Source organism: Cricetulus griseus (genome assembly GCF_003668045.3).
Source record: "Cricetulus griseus strain 17A/GY chromosome 1 unlocalized genomic scaffold, alternate assembly CriGri-PICRH-1.0 chr1_0, whole genome shotgun sequence".
NCBI lineage: Eukaryota > Metazoa > Chordata > Mammalia > Rodentia > Cricetidae > Cricetulus > Cricetulus griseus.
Window position 1 is genome coordinate 221,113,487 of NW_023276806.1, and position 18,445 is coordinate 221,131,931.

The 18,445-nt window shown below is 36.3% G+C and overlaps 1 protein-coding gene and 1 non-coding gene across 5 annotated transcripts in view; both read left to right on the plus strand.

Moving 5' to 3' along the window:
• The window catches only part of Calcr (calcitonin receptor), a 76,437-nt gene that overhangs the window by 30,164 nt on the left and 27,828 nt on the right, over window positions 1-18,445 (plus strand). For all 4 annotated transcript variants that reach the window (XM_027389847.2, XM_027389850.2, XM_027389849.2 and 1 more), the window contains 4 exons: window positions 10,236-10,314; window positions 14,170-14,323; window positions 15,734-15,844; window positions 18,112-18,224. In XM_027389847.2, the coding sequence (XP_027245648.1) occupies window positions 10,236-10,314; window positions 14,170-14,323; window positions 15,734-15,844; window positions 18,112-18,224 (457 nt within the window). The remainder of the gene's footprint in view (window positions 1-10,235; window positions 10,315-14,169; window positions 14,324-15,733; window positions 15,845-18,111; window positions 18,225-18,445) is intronic.
• Window positions 12,527-12,606, plus strand: Mir653 (microRNA mir-653). The gene has a single exon (NR_105260.1). It is a non-coding gene; the product is annotated as a microRNA mir-653 (primary transcript).

Consider the following 18,445-nt stretch of genomic DNA (forward strand, 5'->3'; position numbering starts at 1 on the left):
ATTTCTTCATAGCCATCAATGGATGGCACTTTATAGAGTATATAGATAACAATGGTGCCTCTAGTTAGACTTTGTTCAGCAGGTCTCAGGATGGGACAAGTGGTATAATCAAAGTTTGGCAAGCATCCACCACTGTTCTACACCAGCCACATAAAACTCATATTATCCTCACAATGGGCTTACAGTGTTTTTTAAAAAAACATCAAAGAAATTATTTTCAATCTAGGGTATATGTTAATGGCATATTTGAGCTTTGCTTATTGGTCTATTCAGGACACTCTCTACCTTACAGCAGTAATAATTAGAAACAGTTTCATGCTAATTCCTTTATGGTGATTAGCATATTATTAAACCTGGCTTCACAGTGAGTTTTGATTGGGAGCTTGTTAACGACTTCTTTGTGGTATCTCAGCTATTATTCTAGGATAGAGAATTTCTCCTTTTGTTTGTTTCTAAGATCCCATAAGAGTGGCATTCACCATTGACATTGTTGAACTGGAAACTAGAATGAGAATTGAATAAAATTAAAGGAATAGGTGGCTAAATATAAATATAAGATCATGTGTATTTGTACTCTCATGGAGTTCTGCAGTTGGTCTGACGAGTATGAAAAGATAAATTCAAAGGAGATTTTTTAAATTATATAGTGTCTAAATTGAAAGTTTGCTAATTTTATTATGTCTTAAGATGGTTTATGATTTTCTACACTATTTTGTGATTGTTAAGGTAATATGCAATTGAATGAAATATTCCTGAAATCTTAAGGCATAAAAGATGCACATGGAACATCAAAATAGTAATTTTGTGCATGGATAAAAACTTTAGCCCGGCGTTGGTGGCACACACCTTTAATCCCAGCACTCGGGAGGCAGAGGCAGGTGGATCTCTGTGAGTTCAAGGCCAGCCTGGTCTCCAGAGCGAGTGCCAGGATAGGCTCCAAAGCTACACAGAGAAACCCTGTCTCGAAAAAACAAAAACAAAAACAAAATACACTTTAAACCACATTCAGCCTGGCCCCCATTCTTAATGACACCCCCACCCTTCAAAAAATTACACTTAACATCTTACTAATGCTATGTTATTAAGTTCTTAATTCACCCACATTAATTCTAATTAATTCAAAAGAAATATATGAAAGGTAAGCGTTAAGCAACCCACCTGTAACTAAATAATGCTAACTTAAATATAAGCGCAAAATAATAGCTTAATGTGTACATTTCCACTTTACTTTCTGAAGAAACTTTTCTCCAAATGCATCCAAGTAACTTTCAAGAAATTTGTGACTTTTCTTTGATGAGAATCATCTGGGGACCTCTGGCCTCACCACCAGCAGCTCTTAAATCAAGAATGCTTACTTCTAAGAGGCTCATGGGTATTGCCATGTGGCTACTTACTCCAGGGATCACTGGAGAGGCATTAGCATAACTAAAGAACCTATTATTCTTCTAGGATTTGATTTTCCACCAATCAGACATTTAGGAAGTTCAAAACCAGCCAAGGGATTTAAAGTATAGGAGGCGGTATAAACTGCTTTCCATAGCATCTGATAATCCCGTTTGTCTCTGGAGATTGAGAAGCTGTTCCCCGCCCCCATAGACAGGGATAATTTCCTCAATCAGAAAAGTTAGCCAGCAGCACCTGCGTGACTAATTGCCATCTGTATTCTCTGGAACCTTGCTAAGAGTAGAGCATGTCAAAGATCTCTAATGAATTTTAAAATGTGCCACTTGTGGATGATCTTAAGCATTTTGTGTGGTAAGGAAATTATAGACCTCCTGTCCAATATAATATATTAATCCACCAAAATAAATTTGAGCCAACACTTTTATATGCTGGGGCATTAAAGTTAAATTAAAAGGTGGAAGTGATTACGAAATGAATGTAGTTTCCCACAATGATGACAGAACACTGGTCAACCTGCTGTGTTTTCAGATAGTCTGGCAATCAGGAAAGAAGATGTCGTCCTGATTATTTTTATTCATAAAGCCAATAAAGTGGAAATGTTTAGATTTATAAATTCAAAACCTCTGTCTGTCCAGGCTTCCTGTTGGGAATCCCTTAACCTCTCTGTGTGCTTCCCTGTTTCCATAATAGAATGTGATTGTGTTACCCTGTTTCCTAATTGGAAATAATACAAATGGAAAGAGTTCTTGTCCGAACTTAACTTTTTAAAATAAAAATAATAGTCAAAATGCCTATTAGCATACATGTTGTTCAATTTGGTAAACCGACTTGCTGAGAGACCCTGCTGTAAACAAGAGCCCTGATAAAGACTCTGGAAACACAGCGAGTGTTTACCATATAAAGATACAGAAATATCATTTGTGAGTCAAAGTGGAACACAAATTGAACTGCTATTTGAAACACAAAGGGGAAATTTGCACCTTATTGTGCCAGCTTCCCAGGGACTATTCAGAATGAAATAGTAATTGCTGATGTGCCCCAGACCTTAGTCTGCTTCCTGTTCACCTACTTACTCATTGTGCAAATACTTACACCTAGTGTTCTACTTTCTTAAAACTGTGCCTCGGACTTGTATTTTAATAAGCATCATTTAACTCCCAGATATAGGATGTTTAAACATGAAATTAGAAGACAAATTAAAACATCCCTGATACACACCAGACAAGTATCTTAAAATTAAATAGGACAAAATTGCAATAATGAGCACGCAGCTTTTGTAGGTCTTCAGATTGTGGCTTTCTTTTTGCAACAATAGGAAAGATTTATGTTTCTCTTTTGTTTGTTGCTTGGCTTTGATTTTTTTGAGACAGGGTTTCTCCTTGTAGTGCTGGCTGTTCTGGAACATGTTCTGTAGACCAGGCTGGCCTCAAACTCAAGAGATCTGCCTGCCTGTGCCTCCCCAGTGGTGGGATTAAAGGCGTGAGCCACCACTGCTCCAGTAAGACTTATGTTTATCATATGTCCAAATATTCATCCGTCCATTTATGTGTGTATACCTCCACACTTCAAAACCCTAATTTGGCCATAATCATATGCTTGCAGCTAAGAACCACAGCATAGCTACAACTGAAATTGCAGACATGAGTTTCCTGTAGAAATAAGGGCAATCATTCATTTCTCACAACATTTAGATAAAGTTGTTTGAGTGCTCTACCAGTTTCAGTCCAACAGAGACAATATTTTCCTCCTGTAAAGCACATAGGAGGCACATGGAACTATGTTAAATGCACTTCCAAAGCCCCTGCATCTACCTGTAATACATGACACAAATTCTCTTTCTATTGAATAAGGAATGTCGGGTTGTCTCTTCCTGAAATAACACCCTGTTTCAATTGCACGACCTGCTTGATGGATTAAATTTTTGAAAAAGAAATCTCACTTCACAGTACTTAAAGTATTATTTAATATATAACTCAAAGTATTATATAAATACCTCAAAATCTCCTGTGACTAGCCACCTAAACACACATAGGCAACTCACATGCTGGAGTCTGTGGTGCTGATCCAAATGTATCTGACAACTCACACCCTAACCTTTCCCTTTATATTGTCTGTAATTCAGAATCAGCGACACTCTTCCTCACCTCTCCAGCGCTGTAGTTTGGAGCAGGTGATGGGTGTTCATCCTGAAAAGACAAGTGTTAGGATGATGGATTGGTAAGATGGATGTTAACTAGAATTATAATGTATTATCATTAGAGTCCTAGAGTCAAAAATAAATCATATGTCAATTTTCTATAAAATATGAGAACCCATTATAAGAACTTCTGTTTGTTAGGTTTTTGCTATCAGAATCTTTGCTACTTCAAGATGAAGTGACCACATCATCAAACTATCAGACTTAGGTTAGACACTGGGTTCTACAAGCTAATGACTGGAAACTTTTTCTAAATTCCACTTCAATATTCTGACTCAGATTTGCAAAAGTGAGATCGATCGATTTCTAGGTTTTAGAAAGTAATCTGATCTGTAGGGTGCAGGGTTTTCTCTCAGTGGTGGAGCACTTTTCTACCAACTACACCACCCTCTGTTTAATTCCCAGCCCTGAAAAATAAATAAATAAGTCACCGGTTTAAAGAAAAATTGAAAAGGAACTCTGTTTCCCAGGACTTCCTGCTTTATTTTGTTGAGCCAATGTATGATGTTGCCCTCTGGTCTCAGACTCACTAAAGAGATACAAATGTTTTTCCTAAGACCCTCTGTGTGCCTGCTCCAAATGGGGGGGAATATGGATGAAGTAAACACATGTGTAGCACAGTGTGAAGAAAAACATCTCGAATGAGATGGGCATTTGCATTATATTGTTGGAAAGAAAATGCAAAGCAATTTTCTCAAGACCGCAAGTTGCTGAAAAAGGAAATACATTAGCAGCTTGATTAATAGTTTTACTTACTATATTCTGTTATATGTCAAAGGGATCAGTACTGTGAAACAACATGATTAGCATATTCATTTAAAACATTCAGTTTAGTAGCATGCAGGAATATGGCAGTCATCTATGTCTTCCCAGCCATCTGTCTATAAACTGAACAAAAAGGGAGGAAACTAACTGAAAAGAATTTGATTTTTCTCTATCTTTGCTGGTTTTTTTTTTCTTCTAAAAGTTTTGCCATTGGCATAAGAGTATAACTTTTTAGAAATGTTAATTATGTAGATACTTGTGGCTTTACTTAATTACATATATTTTCATAGTGGCATGCGAGGGTTTATAGAAAAGGAAATAAGGTGAACGAGTTGAAGCCTGGATCACAGAGGGCATACCGAATTTCTCCTCGCTGTGTATTCTCTATAAACCACTGGAGTCCTTTGTGCTCTAGTTTATCTGCTCAAACATGAAATATTTGAAGTGAATTGTAGACCTAACTATCCTTAGTTATAAAAGATCAAATACTTTACCATTATAAAATAAATTCTTCACACTTAAAAGTTTCTGCAAATGGGTCAGTGAGATGGCTCAGCAGGTAAATGCTCTTACAGCTAAACCTGAGACCTGAGTTGTGTCCCCAGGACCCACCTGGTAGGTTTTGCTGCAATCACCAGTCCAAGGCTAGTGTTCTTTTAGCCAAATCTGTGCCCACACATTTCCTTATGAAGTGTTCTGAGCAGTAAATTCTTGAATTAGAGTGTATACAAAATGTTAAAGCTCTGTAAGTAGATATTAACAACAAAACGCAGAGCTCCTTGGTGGGACATTCTAATGAGTTCACAGTGGAGGCCAGAGTCACATAAAACCCGTGCAAATGCGCCAGCTACTTATTTGTTTTACACACCTGGAATTCACAACATTTTAAAGGATTAAACTAAAGCCATTTTACATTTTAACAAGGGGCAATGTTCCAAATCTCAAATTGATTTCAACAACAATTTTAAGTAAGACTAATAAGTAAAAATGTTAGGTAGACTGTTACTCTAATGTTTGCTAATGATGGAAATTATAAGCACCCCATTTTCATATGCCATTACTTTGTGTCTTTATGGAAATGAGAATTTTCAATTCTAATCCAACCCCAAAGTCCTATTTTAGAAAGTTTATGCATATTGCAAGAATTCTTTCAGACTCATTTAGATAGATTTTTACAACATGCTAATCTATGGTTAAATTGAAATAAAAATAAATGAAGTAAAAATTGTTTAATGCACCCTAAAACATCAAATGTCAGACTGACATTTCCTGATTCACTTTCCAACTCAAAACTACCCAGGGTCACAGTTTTTCACTTAACATTGAACTCAAATTGTAAGATCCATCTCTATTTTAGAGATTTTTCAATTATGAAAAACATGTCAATAATATATATATATTATTTCATCAGTATCAAGGACTAAAATCAATATATGAAAATAATATGTGCAAATAAAGCATACACACATCAGCAGATGCTAGACACATACCAATGTAATGACAGCTATACATAATTACCCTTATGTTGTGTTATATAGGTTTTACCCATCATTACCAATCATTTGCAACTTGGCTCTTAGACTTCTATCTAGATTAAGCATATGGTAAGCCATAATAAGCAAGCTCTTTTTTTCCCCTGATATCATTTTCCTTTCCTATAAAGTAAGCAGGTTCATATCTGCTGTCCCCATTAATGGTTCTCAGGAGGTCCATCTGAGATCACACACGTGAAGTTCATTGCAAAATGTAATTAAGAAATGTAAAGTTAAGTCTTGTAATAGTGATCATATGTATTAGGTGAGGCAGATATGACATGGGAGGAGTTTTTTGCTTTGTTCTGTTTGTTTGCTTTTCCCATTAGAGGAAATTTCTAGTGGATCCAACCAGTGATAAGAATTAAATTGGGATTTTTAATTTTCTGTAATATTACTGAACATGATCTGCCTTCATTCATATTTTTTTCAAAGATGATTTTTAGACATCATAATTTGTCATTGGCCACTGAGATTCATTCACCTTTAAGGTTTTGTAATTACATTTGTGAGCTACATTTTAACACCGTAACACATCAGGGCTCTCCTAAGGAGTGCAATTAGAAAGCCAATCCAACATCCCTTCTTAAATATTAGTAATTAACACTAGCTCATTTTTTGTGGCAGCATGCATGTCATAGCAGGAATAAAGCTTTTGCTGGAGAGAATGGTCCTTGCTAAATGGGTTCCCATTGGCTTAAGTATCTTCTTTTAATGTATGAGTTATCCTTACAGAGAACTGTTGACAAATAGGTTTTAAAAATAATTCCAGTTACCTGAGAACAGAGGCTTACACTTAAAATCAAATAGGCTCAACTTTGTCTATTCTCATCTTCAGTTTTCTTTCTGTTAGTTTAATTTTTAAAATATTTTTGATAGATGAATAATTTCATACACAAGCACTATATGTGTTTACATCACTTCCACTCCTCTCTCTTCCCTTCCCACTTCTCTTACTGTCCCTTCCCTCCTCAGTTGCACATTTTTACGTACTATTGTTACACATGTATGGTCTTCTTCTTGTTCTGACCTCTATAGAATTATCACAGGGAACCTTCCTTCAAGGATCACTAAAGAAAACAGTGCAAGTCAATATAGTTCATAATCTCATCCCACCACCTGACGGAGCTCCAATATCATTTTCTCAGCCCTACTGTGAATCCTATGAAATTCTCTCTCTCTCTCTCTCTCTCTCTCTCTCTCTCTCTCTCTCTCTCTCTCTCTCTCTCTCTCTGTGTGTGTGTGTGTGTGTGTGTGTGTGTGTGTGTGTGTGTGTGTGTCTTTCTAGTTCCCTTCATTATAGCTCTCTTTCTTTCTCTGATCAAAGAACCAATAGCTATGTTGATGTAAGGAAAATGTGTTGAGTAGGCAAGATATTAGCATCTGTCTTCATAAACAGGATGCAGTATCATTTTGTATCTTTGATACTATTGCATAAGAAAAGTAGTCCACACCTTACAATAGACTCACATTTAGGACAATTACCCTTCTGTCGATCTCTTTTAACAAAATAGGCATTGTCTTTCAATAAATATTGAGTCTTATTTAAATTTAGACGTTTCTGTAGAAATGATTTAAATATTCCCATCTAAGATTTTAATGAAGGAAATAATTTCTAAGAAGAACTTCAAAATGTACCATTGGAGGGCTGAGGAAATGGCTCAAGGGAAGAAGTATAAGCATGGGATCTTGAGATAGTACCCCTAGAACCCAGTTTAAAAGAATAAAGTGCAGGCATGGCAGAATGCCCTGGAAACCCCACTGCCAGGGAAGTGGACACAGGTAGCTAGCTCCCTTGGCTTGCAACACAGCCAGCTGAGTCTACCTGGCAACTTCCGGGCTAGAAACAGTAACAGACCTTGTCTCAAACCTAAGGAACAACACCTAGGCTTGACCTCTGGCCTCCAGAAACATGTCATTGGTTTTGTTTCCTGTTTTTGAAATAAACCATGAGACCAGGGGGTTTATGTTTCTGTCATGGGTGGTTGATTATCTGTGTATTGCTGAGTAAGTAGATGGCACAGCATACTTTCCGGTGAGATTTGCTGTTCCTTTTAAATACCAAATTTGCTATGTACACAGAGCTCCTTGAAAAACATTCTTCTGTTGTGAAATGACACACTGTAACTGAACTGCAATTAACCTGCTGACATGACAGTGAACCTCCACAGCATTTAACAAAGTGTTAATTAATGGCAAGATGAGGAAATTACTCATAATGTCTTTTTATATTTGAAAATTCCTTTTAAGTTATGAATTTGTTTGAATGGTATCCTGCCCTTGTGCCTTCCTAATATTTCAACATTTATCTTGCCAGTGTTTGTTTAAATTGAATCTAAATTTATAATCCATGTAGCCTATGTGGAAGCATTTGGCTGGCTCTGTTTTCCACAGATGAAATCATGGTGCAAACATGAGCCTTACTACTTCATTCTTTAATAAAACAGCTTGGTCACTACAACTATAAAGTTCAGTTGCAATATGGAAATTGACTATAAAACGATTGCTTTAGATCAAAGTCCCTCAGGTCAGAACTTCAAATATAAGCTGTTTGCATCACAGGAGGAAACAGCTGATATGGTGAAAAGTATCCATCTCACCATGTTTGGTATTTGGAGGTCCAACCTGACCAGCCATGCCTGTGTCATTGAACTCAATTAATCTCTCAGTTTGGTAAGGCAATCCGGTTAATTTCACAAAATCACTAAAAGTATTTAACCAATCAGGCAAAAAAAGATATTTTCAAGTGGTTTAAATTTCTGGAAAATGGGTCATTAAATAATAGCAAGAAAAAGAAAGCTTAGGTTGATCCCAAGTTTCTCGTTCAGACAATTTGTAGATAATTGAACAAGTCTCTGGTGGGGAAAATACAAGAGTGAGGAAGAAAATAGAAATTCTGATTATTATTACCATGGTGGTGTGTGGAAGACAATTTAAATACTCACAGGTTTATGTTTCTTTCATTTTGTTAGCATACAAAAAGGTATTATTATAAATAATAACAGTAATCACACTTAAAGGATGAGGAGAGATGCCAGACATACATAGATACATTGAAAATCAATTGTCTGAGTGGGGCTAGCATACAGTAAAAACTGTCCAGGTATATGACACATATGCAAAATGACAAAGGTGGTTTAGTTAGCAAGTTTCCTACATATTCAAAAGCCTGCTTCTTAGACTTGCTTCCAGCATCCCCTGAGTTATGCTCCAGCTAAATTAGACTCTTCAACTTTAATATTCCTCAATTAGCCTCTTTCTCCTCTCCACATCTTGTTCTTATTTTCTCTTCCTAGTAGATCTTTTCACAGTCCTATTTAGATTTCCCATTATTTTTCAAAATATAAGCCCTACTCTGGCCCTCTTAATCAGATATTACCTGAATCTGTATTTTCACCGTGTTGATGAATGTTTAACCCAGTCTACATTTTCGTTACCATCCGCATCTTAGTCTATAACACATATAACTCCTGAACTCTCCCAAGTGCTCAACTCCCTAACAAGAACTGTGTCTCACCCACTCACCTACCTTCCCATAATGCCTTAGCATATAAGCATTTTTCTAATTTGCTGAGTGGATTAGAAAACAATCAGTCCTAACGAATAATAGTCAGAATATAAGGTGGCAAGAAAATATATTATGTATGCATCATTGGCCTTATGTTTAAATCAACTGTAATATTTAGCCTTACAGATCAGTAATAAAAAATACTGAAATTGTCATAGTGAAAATAAGTTTTAATGGGCTAATTTGAATATCTGATAAACATTCTAGTTAGGTATTGTATTTTGTTTCCTATTGTTTGTTTTATAGTACAGTACGCACATGGTTTGCTAAACTTGAGAAATAATAGTAAATTATACTAACTTTAAAGTTAGCATCCAAGTTGTACCTATATACTGCTTGATTCTCTAAAATGTATTTCATGAGCTGATTATCTTAACCATACTTATTTCATTAGGCTCCCCACACACACATACACATATGTTCAAATATATATATATACATATACATATATATATGTATATATATCTTTCCTTCTTTTTTATAACATGTATTACACTGTTTCATTCAACTTACCCTTTAAAAGCCAGGAAATCTTGTTTTAGCTGACAACAAATGTTAATAGATACAATCAGAATCTTTTTAATAGTTCCTTAAGGACAGCAGTCTGGTTAACAAAAGGGACAATGGAAGACGTACCTGCAAGTATGTCACACGCATAGTGTTCTTGTTTCCACGTGTGTGTTATATTTAGTGTGTCTAGACAGGGAATAATGTAAAGATATCAGAGCTCTATTTTTTTTAATCTTTGTTACTTTTCTATTTTTTCTAGGAAACGCGGGCACCTTCGCAAGCCCAGGTCGAGGTTCCAGTTGATGAACCGCTTCACCCTGGTGTTCCTGCTTCTGATCGTAAGTACAGACAATTCTTCTCTTCCGTGTTAACAAGTGTGCAGAGCAGAGAGGAGAGTGTCTGAGTGTGTGTGAACTGACAATTACAAGGAAATCAAAACCATGTTTCTTCAAACTGTCACTTTCCTGCACATATTTTGTTAACAAGTCTCTCCTTTGAACTTTTGCTCGTTTTAATTATTGTCATGGTTTATCTCGACAATTGAGTTCCATTTGTTTGGAAAAGTTAGTAATAATTTGAGTCATCTCCATAGTACAGAAAGTTGAGAATTTTCCTGGATACGTTTATTTTTTCATGTTTTTGAAATGCAGAGGGGAATCATGGCTTCTGGGTTCTTCTATACTTTTAAAACACCTAAGCTTCATCAGTCTAGGGACTGATTTCTGATATATATCTAATCAAAACTTAGAATCTTTGGTACTTGAGGAACCACTGGCACTTTGTAATTCTTCTGCAGCTTTTTAAATCAGGTTCATATGACAGAACTTCATGTTGCTCAATTCATAGAGAGCTAGCCAGTTGGAAGTACCTTAGACAGCACTATAAACATCTATTTGTATGAACACCCATCACGTCACCTTCAGTAGTATGTAAAAGAAAGATGAGCAAATAAGAGTTGTCTGAATTCTTGCTCTGTTACCACATTGAATACATTTGAAGCTGAACCACAGCTTTCAATAAAAATCACCCAAAAATCCCATACTCTATACCCAAACAAGGATTGCAGTGAGTTTCAGGACATCATTTATTCATTCTTTACCATGGAAAGCAGCAGGTTTGCAAGTCCACCAAAACTTCTTCACCTGCATAAGTAAAGAAAGAAAATTACTTTCAGTAAATATGAATCTAATTTGAAAGGGAATGTTTATAGATCAAATAAATGTTTATGGAAATGTCTGGCAATCATTTTGTACTTAGTTTATTCTGCCAAAGTAGCAGATTATCTTAGAATAGTGAAAATTTCCTTAGCAAAATATAATGTTATAAAATTAACCCAATATTTAGAAATACAGGTTCCTTTGTATCATAAATCTAAACAAAATACTTCAGTGAGTTGTAGAGGTAGACAGTTTTATTTTGCTTATAAATGCCTAACCCTTACATAACATTTATAAACATAGACATATAGTATTTATTTATCATAAATCATACTATCAGTTTTCATTCCTCAAGTTAAATTCTGATAGAATATACATAAACACCTGCTAATTTTGTGACACAAAGCACATAATATTGAGCGTTTTATGTTTTAATAATTTTATCATTGAAAACAATTTTTAAATTTAAATATATTTTGGTAATATTCCGCACCTCCCTGAAAGGACTGGGGGGAGGGATGGATGTGATTTTAAAGGACTACTAAAAATTAGCAAAATAAATTACACTACAGGTCATTTTGGTATGTAACAAAACTAACAGAGGTCAATTTTAGTCAAAGCTTTTGCTAATGTATCTTATAATATTGAAAAGAAAATGTATATGTTTTGAGTATTTATTGCATAAAAAAGACCTGGGACGCCTCATCTGCTGACTGCTGCTGTGGCAGCTTGGTTGTCATATGTGTGATGTCACTTTCTATAATCTCCCAGAATGACATGACATGTATGGCTACTAAACTGCTACATGGAACAACAATTAAGACATAGGTAGGTAGGTAGGTTGGTTTTGAAAGATCCATGTAACATGCTCATGTTTCATTGATACCTTTGTAAGCATGGCATCAAGTATTTGTTAAGTCATTCATAGCAGAAGCACAATACTTAAAATTAGTAGAATCTCTTCATATCTTCCATGTTGCCTGATTGTCGCATGAGATCACTGATGGGTTTGTTTTTCCTTTTTACTGTTAAAAATAATACTCTATCACTAGCAATTCTACTTGCATGGAATTATTATAAGAGCTTAATGATGTAAAAGTTATCTGTGTGTGTGTGTGTGTGTGTGTGTGTGTGTGTGCATGTTGTTTTTAAGCAGTACTAATTTCATGATTAGAAATATATATTTCTATCTGCATTTTCATGTCTCTATCTATCTATCCATCCATCCATCTGTAAATGGAATACCCCAAGTTGCATGTAATTTTAGGAAGAAAGTCATTGAGAGATTCAGGAACCACTGAGAACATCTCACCTTCAGTGTTCAAGCAAGGACCAAACCAGGAACAGGCCTAGAATGCTGTGACTCAACCGACAACAGAGGTTCTGATTTTTCATTCTTTCAGTGTTGAAACAATCTCTATTGAGCCAAGCTCCAAAGCAAGTTCACTGGAGTTTGTTTCAATATTGCAAGAATGGTAAGTATGAAACTACTCCACTCAGCTGAAGTACCTACTCTCACTTGTTATCCCCACTTGTACTGATGTTACAATATGTCAAACCTAATAAAGATGCCACTGAAAACACAGGTGTAGAGTTTTTCTATTTAGCATCTTTAACACATAATATTCCTCACGAATTTCCGATTAATACAAGAACATTTCTTAATGATCTGCCAAACATACGAGGACAGAATTCAGAATGTGGTTTTGGAAAGACCCATACCTAAGAAAAATAATTCCTACTGTCTAAAATTTCTAGTACAAAATACATATCCATATATATGAATTTCCAGCTTCTAATTTAATTAGAAGACAATGAGAAGATGTCCCATGATTAAACATTTCAAGTGATCCCCCAGATGGTTTCTAAAATATATATACTATGAATTTCTCTCCTGCAGGGGACTGGAAATCTTCCCTTCTGTGGTGGTTCACTCATACTAGTTTGGATTTTTTTAAATACACTCACATCTATTCATACAAATGTGAGCAAATTAGATACAAAAAGCAAACAAAAATAAGGACTCTCTTCAAAAAAAAAGAAAAGAAACAAAGAAACCTTTCTAAGCTGACCAAAAACACATTCTAATTCCTCCTCGTGGGATATCTGAGCATGTCCTGATGGGAGGTTGCGGTTGTCAGTCAGTGTCTGGTGTTAGGAACATGCAGAGTGCTTGTGTTTCTAGACTGGAAGCTCCATGGGAGCAGGATTCACACCGTTTGCTTCAGCACTGCGCCCTCAGGAATGTTCAGCTTGTCAGTCTCAGTAGATAATCACACACATGTACACAGGTACAAACACACAACTCTTAAGAAGCTCAGACCTATAACAAGTGATTAAGTGGAAAAACAATGTCCACTTTTTCTGAAACCTGAGGTACCAACATAAATATTTAAGAGCTACATTTGCTTTCCTCACATAGAAATGAATTACTATGTGCAGGTCAAGCGCTAATGGCACCAACTGGAAGAGCTTAAAGTCAGTTATTTTGTTTGTTCTGAGGGATAAATGAGGCAAATTTTGGCAGAGCATACAATCCACACCTGAGCAAAACTTAGCTGAAAATATCCACTAAAGATGCATATTTATTCCACAACTTCTATGTTTTTAATATGTAAGCCATGGTTCTTAAGATTTCCAAAGAGGGAACAGTTGGCTTAATAATGGAGATGTCTTGGAAATCAAATTATTTGCTTTGTTTATGTATAAACTTTCCAAACACAATAAAATCCAAACAACAGGAGATGATTAAGATGTGTGTGAGTGTGTATGGTTGCTCTACATTCTCAATAGCAAATGGATATTGGAGATATATATATATATATATATATATATATATATATATATATATATATATGGATAGAATTTGAATGTGAAATGGAATACATTTTAGTATAGAAAATTTTATGTGGAATTCTGCATGAAAGTTGCCTATAATATGAAAAAGAAATGTTTTCATACTTTTAAAATCATCACATTTATTTATGTGTTAATTTATGATCTACTTTGTAAGTAATGATTTTATCTTTTATACAGAGCCCCACTCCAGCTCTTCAGGACTCTTCCAACCACAGTGAACCTGCCTCTGATCACGATTCATTCCTGTACCTGGTTGGACGCAAGAAGCTGCTGGACGCCCAGTACAAATGCTACGACCGAATCCAGGAGATGCCCCCTTATGATGGAGAAGGTAAGAAAAGTCATGTGACCCTATGAAACATCACTTCAGAGTGTTGCTTCCCAAGGCATACAGTGAGGAATAGCTGGAACGGAATAGATGCACAGTTCTCACACTACAGTGTGTGCTTGTGTATTTTGTGCAGGCGAGATGATGACTTCCCCCTATATATACCCCTATATATACCCCTATGACTTCCCCCTATATATACCATCATTTTGGCTGACATTTGCCCTTCTGACAAAATTACCACAATAACTCAGCATTCACACCTAATAAGCAGAAACAATGCAGGACTGAATGACGGCGGGGAAATAGAAAGTGATGGGCAGATAATCTGCCTGAGGCAGAACCTGCGCAAACCCTGTCTGGTTTGGATTAATTAGGCATAGCTTTCCTTTGATGTCAATTCATTGACAAGCTCGGCTAGCCCTTCTCTCTTGCTACCCCGCCCCCAGTTCCATGGGGAGTAAGAGGAGGCAATAAGTTGCCACAGTAAACATTGTTAATCTATGTCCTCCTTTAGAGTAATCTTTGCAACAGCCCAAATGTTTTTCAGGGCTAAGCGTGGTCTACTTGCTATAGAAGTCCCAGAGAAAAATAAAACGGAAGAATGTTCGACAGCCAAGCTCTAACATAGCTTTGTGAATTCTCTTCCATGCCTCTGAAACACTTGAAAGGATTCTATTAAGACTTTTGTATAACCTTGAACATTCTAAAACAAAGCCACTTAGCAAGGGGGGAAAATGACTAAATATGCTCTATTATACTAATAAATAAAAAGTTTGATTTAAGTAATAGCTAAACAAAAAGGTTTATTAGATACATCACACTGATATGTCTTATTAAATTAAAAAATATCCTCATCTCCATGGAAATTTATTTTTGATCTTTGAGAAATTACTTTGTGTCATAAATTTTGATAAATAATGCCTTCACTGGATATTTCTTTTCAAACTGTTATGGGGGTAATGGTAGTAGAATGTGCCTCACCTTACATATTACAATTTAAATTCTACTTCTTGGTTGAATACATTGAAAAAGGTAAAATTTCTATAAGTAAATGCTTGTAAACGTACCTCAGAGGCCATGTGATTGATTTCTGAGCAATACTTTAGATTTCTTCCATAATTAAATAAATGGACTGAAATGCACTGTTTGGGGTTACTTGTTTTATGAGAAGCCCAGCTTCAGAACCTCTTACAAAGCAAAAGAAGAGCCCTGCCTGTCATCCAGTGAGATATTTTCCCACAGAAAATCTGAAATCATTTGAAAGTTTATTTCCAAAATTGGTGAGAATGGCTTATTTGAAATATGATTAGTCTAGACTGAAGTAGTAGGATCAGCCCTCTGAGATCTTCCTATAAACAGTCTTTTAGTTAAATCACATTTTCTGATATGAATTTCTTTCTAAATCTCCAGGCCCATATTGCAACCGTACCTGGGATGGATGGCTGTGCTGGGATGACACTCCGGCTGGAGTAACCGTCTATCAGCATTGCCCAGACTACTTTCCAGACTTTGACACAACAGGTATGGGCTTTAGTTTCATTTTATGTTTTAGTTATGAATAAAAATGTGTTAAGTGGACAAGTGGAACAAAATCCACTTGAGCTATGGAAGTGACATAGCAATGTTTCCCATCGAACCTCACCTTTCACATTCTATTTTCATGCTTGTTATCTCTTTTTACAGTATTGACTCTACCTCATGATGTCAAGGCCTCGCTATTTACAATTAAATAAATCTTGCTCTTCATGCAAAATTGTATACGTTGTACATTCCTAAATTTTAAGAAAAGACACATTGCTTTTACAGTCCTTGCTCCTGACACATACATATTGTTAGGTGGCAACACAAAATGCTCAAGTCGAAGCAGTCTAGGAGGATCAGGTTCCAAGTGACATTAGAGATTAAAGGACTGATGTCACTTATTTTAGGATTGCTATGTATACAAACATTGACGTCTGAAATTGAGGTCGTTCCATGACTAATCCTTAGGAGTAGTGCCTTGGCACACAGGTAGGTTATCACAGCCTCAGTACAGAAACTAGGCAGAAAGATGTGAGTATAAAAATGGGATTGGGCAAACAGAATCTAATAAAAGATTAAGAAAATCTAGGTATAGAAATGATTAGGGCTTGGCACACTCAAAATAAATGTACTGAACAGCTGTGCCTTAGGAAACAGAACACCAGATGAGCCTGGTAAGGCAGGAACTGAAGACTTAGTGGATGGTAGGTAGCCACTTACTACAGGGACTGCCTGATCAGAGCCAGAAAAAATCACACCCAGCCACCCCAGGAAAAGAAAGATTGGTTCCAGTGAATTATGTCTAGAAGACACCGAAAAGGATATGTAAAGCTCTGTTATAAAAGAGGCACAGATGATGAAACTCATTGGGATCAGCTAAAGACATAACATGGCAGTCTCTGGAAAAAGATGAGCCATTTTTCCAAGAGTTGAAAGATTCTAATCTAGCCAAAGGGATTTAAGTGTTTCTGGATCTCCATAAGAGCAGATAGGAGCCCTTCTCCAAGACATGATTTGGAAAATACTTTAGGGGCTTTCCTCGAGGGAAGATCTCACTTATCATTGAAGCCAAAATCCTAACCTAGAGCAATAGATATAATAAAAGTATAATTACAAAGGCTGCTTTTAAAACCAGTGTGAAACAAAATAAAAACATGTGTAGGGCAGACACTTCTAGGAATCTCGTCCTGAAGGATGGTATATAAAGAAAAGGCTCTGTACGGTGCCCTAACTCTAAGCTGCCTTCCTGTAAACTGGAACCAAAATGTTGCATGATGAGAATCCTTCAGGCCCTAATTATCTCTGCCCAACAAATGATGCTTCATTTCTCTTGATCCACAATTTCATTTAAGGTGACTTGACTGGAACAAAAAAAGCTGTTCTAAAATTGAGGCTAGTAGGCCATTTAGAAAGTAGCAATGGGCTCTTTCTAAATATTGACTGAAATGAAAGGTTTTGATAAGCAAGTGGAGATTTCCAGTCGTAGATCCATCTTTTCAGTCTAGTTTTTAGATGGAGCCATATTAGCTAAGAGGCAAATTCACTTCTAAAGAAAAGTATGTCTGTCCTCAACACATTTCAATTCTTTATGATTTTACTGTTGACATAGGGCTACATCTTAGTAGCACAAAAAACACTCCAGTGGAATGCTAGGTTTCACTTTGGAAGAAATGCTTGGTGAAAGACAGATGGGGTGGGATGAGGAGTCTCAGTGAGCAAGTTTGTGAAAGCAGGAAGATGCGAGTTTGTTCCCCAGCACCCACCTTAAAATCTGGGCACAAATGCACACCTTTAAATCCCAATGCTGGGAAGGCAGAGGCAGGAGTATTCATCCAGGTTGTCCAAATTGGTGCTCTCCAGCTTCATTGGGAGATCCTGTCTCAAAGCATAAGATGGAGAACAACTGGGGAAAATCCCTAAGACATCTACCTCTGACCTCTCCACACACAGGAACATATACACATACGTATACTATGCAAAAAACAAATAGTGAAAGAATGAATTCAGTATTGGAATCCTAAAGAGGCTTTAGTGCACAAGAACATGGCCCAGGGTAAACAGGAACATTTTCCAAGGAGGCATGTGAAGCCCTTCACTTGGACTCACTCTATCACATTAAATGTCCAAGCGTCAAGATGGTTTGTGTTATCTCTATATTCATGTTCTATCGTGTGATTCACTGTAAGGATCGCTTGTAAGTTTTAGGCTATTACTTTTCTTCTTGGGATCTGAGATACTAATGCACTACCATTCTGTTCTATTAACAGAAAAAGTTTCAAAATACTGTGATGAAAACGGAGAATGGTTTAAACACCCTGACAGCAATCGAACCTGGTCCAACTATACTCTCTGTAACGCTTTCACTTCTGAGAAACTGAATGTGAGTTATATTTCAAATTTCAGTATTGGATGAGAGTGCCATAGCTTGTACATGGAAAGGGGTATAAAAACTGAAATATCTGCTACCAAAACCCACAAAAACAAGCAAACAAACAAAGACCAACAGAAATAGGGCTTCTGAAGGACATTAGAGAAAACAGCATTTCTCTTCTTGTTGGTACTCAGTATCAGTACTTCTGTTTGAATGTGGAATCGGGCCAA